The sequence below is a fragment of the Talpa europaea genome (assembly GCF_964194135.1).
Source record: "Talpa europaea genome assembly, chromosome: 3".
NCBI classification, from domain to species: domain Eukaryota; kingdom Metazoa; phylum Chordata; class Mammalia; order Eulipotyphla; family Talpidae; genus Talpa; species Talpa europaea.
The window spans coordinates 41,441,752-41,447,997 of NC_140069.1; the positions used below are offsets into that span (position 1 = coordinate 41,441,752).

A 6,246-nucleotide genomic window follows, 5' to 3' on the forward strand; every position below is an offset into this window, starting at 1 on the left:
GAGGTTGTTAGACTTTCTAATCTATAGCCACATGGGCAGAAGCACAGGTGACAATCTGGACTTGTGACTGACATTTGGTTCATAGGGAGGTGTACAGGGAGTCCTTAATCTTTGGAATCTCCAGGTAAAAACTGTCAGAGTTGCACTGAATTGCAGAACACACAATTGGTATCTGACGACAGTTGCTTGTTGGTATGGTAACACCCTTCCTTCCCTGCCCCACCCACAATCCCTTCACACACACTTTGACAATAGATCCAGAACACTTAGGGTACACTCAGATTTTGTGAGAGAAGTTTCAACTTTAAGAGCCCTCTAGAGAAGAAAATTCAAAATAAGTAACTACAAAATAGGGATCAAGTCATTTAAAGTAAGAGAAGAAACCACAGAAAATTGCAAATAATAAAAAGCTGAGTAGCACCACAAATATTCAGAAACATGGAATTATAATTTTATTAGAACTAATATCAATTAACTGTCTGAAACACTGCCACACTTTTTTCCCTACATAGCTTTTCTCGGTATACATTTTTCTTTTCTCATTGAGATTTAATACATATAAAGTTCATTGATTCAAAGTGTATACAATTCAGTAGTTTTTAGCATATTCACTGCATCATGCAGCTAGCTCCACCACCTAAATGCAAAACATTTCTATCATACCAAAGGTCCCCTGTCATGACTAACAGTCCCAATTTCCCTACCTCCCTATCCACTGTGAACCCTAATCTATTTTCTTTTTCTGTGGAAGTGCCTATTCTGGTCATTTCATATCAATTATATCAATATGTATCCTTTTATGACTGACTTCTTTCACTTAGCACAGTTTTCAGTCCAGGTTGGAAAAGAAGTGACTATAATTATCCACAGATGAGACAGCGACCTGTCGCAAAGGCCGCATTTCGGCGGCGAGTGAGCGACTGGCTTTCCCGTGGTGCGGCGCACGCCAGCGGCCCGCGCCTTCCTGCACTTCCTGCCAGGGGCCAGCTTCCCCTGACGGTGTCCAGCTGCGCTTAAGCCTGGCCGCTGCCACCTGTCTCCTCGATGCCCCCCAAGAAACAGGCTCAGGCCGGGGGCAGCAAAAAGGCGGAGCAGAAAAAGAAGGAGAAGACTATCGAAGACAAAACCTTTGGCCTCAAGAATAAGAAAGGAGCAAAGCAACAGAAGTTTATCAAGGCTGTTACTCATCAAGTTAAATTTGGTCAACAAAATCCTCGTCAGGTAGCACAAAGTGAAGCTGAAAAGAAATTGAAGAAAGATGATAAGAAGAAAGAATTACAAGAGTTAAACGAGCTATTCAAACCTGTAGTTGCTGCTCAAAAAATAAGTAAAGGTGCAGATCCCAAATCTGTGGTGTGTGCGTTTTTCAAGCAGGGACAGTGTACTAAAGGAGATAAGTGTAAGTTTTCTCATGACTTGACTCTGGAGAGAAAGTGTGAAAAGCGAAGTATTTACATTGATGCAAGAGATGAAGAACTTGAAAAAGATACTATGGATAATTGGGATGAGAAAAAACTGGAACAAGTAGTGAACAAGAAGCACGGTGAGGCGGAAAAGAAAAAACCAAAACTCAAATAGTGTGCAAACATTTTCTTGAAGCTATTGAAAACAATAAATATGGCTGGTTTTGGGTATGCCCTGGAGGGGGTGATATTTGCATGTATTGACATGCACTTCCTCCTGGATTTGTGTTGAAAAAGGATAAAAAGAAAGAAGAGAAAGAAGATGAAATTTCATTAGAAGATCTAATTGAAAGAGAGCGTTCTGCCCTAGGGCCAAATGTAACCAAACTCACCCTAGAATCTTTTCTTGCATGGAAAAAAAGGAAAAGACAAGAAAAGATTGATAAACTTGAGCAAGATATGGAAAGAAGGAAAGCAGACTTCAAAGCAGGGAAAGCTCTAGTGATCAGTGGTCGTGAGGTGTTTGAATTTCGACCTGAACTGGTTGATGATGATGATGAGGAAGAAGATGATACCCGTTACACCCAGGGAACAGGTGGTGATGAAGTTGATGATTCAGTGAGCGTAAATGACATAGATTTAAGCCTGTACATCCCAAGAGCTATAGATGAGACAGGTATTACTGTAGCCAGTCTTGAAAGATTCAGCACATATACTTCAGAAAAGGATGAAAACAAATTAAGTGAAGCTTCTGGTGGTAGGGCTGAAAATGGTGAAAGAAGTGATTTGGAAGAGGACAACAAAGGGGAGGGACAGGAAAATGGAGTCATTGATGCTGTTCCTGTTGATGAAAATCTTTTCACTGGGGAAGATTTGGATGAACTAGAAGAAGAATTAAACACACTTGACTTAGAAGAATGACATCAAACAAGTCAATGAAAAAATTAAGTCAGCTCAGCATGAGTTGAAATTGAGTACATTAATTTCTTTCCACCTAGAATTCTTCAAACAGGATGTTTATTTCCCATGCTGATTCTGGAGGGCTTGCTCTCCTCCAAAAAAGGAATATTCTTCCTACGTCTTGTCTTCTGACTTTGGCTGCATCTCATAGTAAGTTTAGAGTAGTTCATGATAAATTCAAAATATAATGGTCATTACAGAAAATAATTGATTGTTGTAACTGTTCACTCAAGTAGGAAGTGTAACTGCTTTACCAGCTTTTGATTTTCATTGGGCATGTGTTATTTAAGGACAACAAATTTAAAATTAAATACCCTCCATTTAATGCAAAAAAAAATTATCCACAGATGATATGATACTATATATAGAAAATTCTAAAGCCTTTACCAAAAAGCTTTTAGAAACTATGAATACAGCTCAGTGGCAGGTTACTAAATTAACATATAAAAATCTGCTGCATTTTTCATACAAACAATGAAAGAGAAGAAAAAGAAATTAAGAAAACAATTTCATTCACAATTCCTTCAGATGGAATTAACTTAGCCAAGGAAGTAAAGAAATTATTCAATGAAAAACTCAAGTATCAGGGCCTCCCTGGTGGCACCAGGGGTGAAGCACCGCACTATGAAGCAATCCACAGCCTCTGCAGCACGATTTCGATCCCTGGCCAGGGAGCTACAAGAGCTGGGGTTTAGGCCAGAGGTGTGGGGGAAGGTGAGAGGATTCACCAGAGACAGAGTGGGGATCAGAACATGCAGACTGACCGAAACACTGCTAAGGGGAGCAGCGGGAGAGATAGGAGAGGTCTGCTGCGCCATGTGAGTAGCTCCCTGTCCAGGGTAGCTTCATTGTGCTGCAGGTAGCTTCATTGTGCTGAGACTTCACCCCTTGCACCCCCAGGGAGACCTCCTCTTTAGTTTTTAAACATATTTGAAATAGTTCATTTGAAGTCTTTTCTATTAAGTTCAATAGACTTAATAGACAACTTCTACATATTTCTGTTTGTGTTTGGATCATGCATTCTTGTTTCTTTGCATGCTTCATAATTTTTACTGAAAAATTGACATTTTGAATATTATAATGTGACAACTCTGAAAATTAGATTCCTCTCTCCAGTTACTTGTTTTGCTGCTTGTTTTAACTTATTGTTATTTATTTAATGACTTTTTATGAGCAAATTTTATGAAATCTGTATTATTAATGTGTTACCATTTAAGTACCTTTCTGCTGGTATGTGGTCAACTAATCATTGGACAGATATTTCCTTAGATACTGGGAACCAGAAATATTTTAAAGTTTTTGCCAAGGGGCTGTCTGTGTGTTGAGGCATGCCTTCAACACTCAACCAGGCAGTTCACAATTCTGCCTTAGCCTTCTTGTGCACAGCTTTTCTTCTTGGGCAGAGCCTGAAGGTCACTTGAGGTCAATCCTACGATTTTTTTCATGTCATTCGTGAGCATATCCCAGGAATATGTGTGAGCTTTTCAAAGGCTATACGGTCATCCCATTTCCCAGATTTTACTCCCAAGATTTTTGGTTTATGCTGTTATCTGTAGCCCAGACAGCAGTGAAACATTTCCCCATAAATGCTTTGGACAAATTCTCCCTCCTTTCCAGCAGCTTTTGAACTGTTCCAGTTCTAAATCAGGGCAAATAAAGACCATCCTTTTAATTTGATCTTCCATAGGGCTACCAGGTAAAAAGAAAATAATTTTAATTCTTGCAAATGAAGTCCATTCTGTCCCTCTAGTAATGGGAATGCAGGATGCTCTTTTCAAGGCTATTTCTGAGCTGGAGTATAGGCTATGTGCCTGGGCTAAGTTAAAATGCCACAAAGCTCACAGTTCTTACTGTGATTCAGCATTTTCCTTGAATAAGCACTCCCAGGTTGCTGCAAGCCTTTAGTTAATTTCCAGGACTCTGAAAAGGTTGATTCTGACAGTTTGTCAATTTTTTCTTTGCTTGTATGAAGAGACGAATATTTGCAATATTTATGTACCATTTTCATTGACCTAACTCTTCTTTATATATGTATTTTTAAAGATTTATTTATTTATGCATACAAGAGCTGCGGTACAGGCCAGACATGCGGGGGGTGGGAGGCAGGGATGAGAGGATTCACCAGAGAAAGAGTGGGGAGGAGAACAGGCAGACTGACTGAAATACACTGCGGAGGGGAGCAGCAGGTGAGACAGGAGAGGTCTGCCGCGCCATGTGGGTTGCTCCCTGGCCGGCCAAGGATTGAATTTGTGCTGCAGAGGTTGTGGATTGCTTCATAGTGCGGTGCTTAACCCCTTGCACCACCAGGGAGGCCCATAACTCCTTTTTATATTTTCTTATAGCATTTTACATGATGACAATTTTGAAATATAATTTTCCATTGGAAAAATAGAAGGGTAATTCAGTCTTTCCTTTAGCATGTGTGACTAAACTTAAAAAAATGGACAGTTTAGAAAATGTTTTACAGCTATGAGCAATACCACATTTGTAAGTTCCTCCAGTTTCTTGCTCAGGCAGGGCTTCTTGCTAGAACAAGCCTTCAGAGAATACCAGTTCTTTGATCTTAATTGGTGTGGCTCCTTGCAACTAGCACCTTAACAGCTGGGTAGGCTTGGCCAGGTCTTTGCACCTCTTCTTCTCTCCCAACTCCTGCTCATATTATTCTGGCTCTAGGATTAGAGGAAGACTCCTAGAAGGCTGGGTCTTTGTGTGCCCTCAGCAGGGCACAGAGAGGCCTGAAATTGAGATCTTTCTACAGTGATCAAAGATAAGGTCCAAATGCTCCCTGACAACTGCCAGAGGCAAATTGTCACAGGGGCCAGGGAGATGTGAAGTTAGTCTACTAATCCTACCCACAACTCTAGGACCATTGGCACTTACAAAATGGAGTATACAAATGACCTAAAAGTGCACCAGTTGATGACAGGATGAGCAAAGTGTGATACATCTGTTAGTGTGCAGAGCTAAGGAATACCCTGGGACCCCCAAACTTGCATATTCTAAATGGGTTTGCCATTCACCGCATCAAGACAAAGTGAAACTCTAAGTGTGAAAGAATTTTAATAGGATTAATGTGCATAGAAAGAAAAAAAAAAAGACATTTTCCCAGCGAACACCCAAAGTTACCTATCCCCACATGGGTAAGTGCCCAGCCAAACAGGATTGGCCCAAGTGGAGCTGATGAGGCCCAAAATCTTACTGCAAATCTAAGGCATCTTATGGTGGGGAACTATAAGAAAAGGGCAGAAGGAGCCGAGCAAGTCTGGAATGGAAAGTATCAATACAAATCAAGGTAATGGCTGCCATTGTCAGCCTCCCCATGGGTCTCTCACCCATGTCTCGGTGTCTCACTTCATGTGTCTCCTTCCATGGCCCCCAAGTCCTCAGAGCAAGTCCAAAGCTGGAAAGCAAGCAAGACTTCTTCACATGTTTCTCTGCTCCGCGTGCCTCCTCCAAGTCTTTTCCAAGTCTCCTTCTCCCAGTCTCCCTCAGCTTCTCCCAGCTCAGCTCCACCTTTCATTAGGAGGGGCAAGGAACTTGGAACCTCCTTTTTTATGGAGATTACACTGTAACAGAGCCATACCATGGACCATTATTTGACAATAGGAGATTTTTGATATATGCTACAATATGGAAACACAATGCTGATTGAACAAAGTCAATCACAAAAACCCATATGATTTCATTTACATGAAACGTCCAAAATGAACAAATCTGTAGAGACAGAAAGTAGATTAGTGGTTTCCTGGGTTTCAGGAAATGGGAGCATGAATAGAAAGAGATTACTAGTGGGTCCAGAGTTTCTTTTTGGAATGATAGAAATGTCCTAAGACTAGATTATGGTGATGGTTGGACATATATATACTAAAGAACACAGAATGTA

General features: G+C 40.7%; 1 protein-coding gene across 1 annotated transcript; it reads left to right on the forward strand.

Moving 5' to 3' along the window:
* Positions 1–909: 909 nt before the first annotated feature.
* LOC311168076 (zinc finger CCCH domain-containing protein 15-like) lies at positions 910–2,459 on the forward strand. The gene is given in 3 exon segments (XM_084229367.1): positions 910–1,564; positions 1,567–1,664; positions 1,668–2,459. Coding segments are annotated over 3 exon segments (1,275 nt in total). The 5' UTR covers positions 910–1,044; the 3' UTR covers positions 2,325–2,459.
* The last annotated feature ends 3,787 nt before the right edge of the window (positions 2,460–6,246 follow it).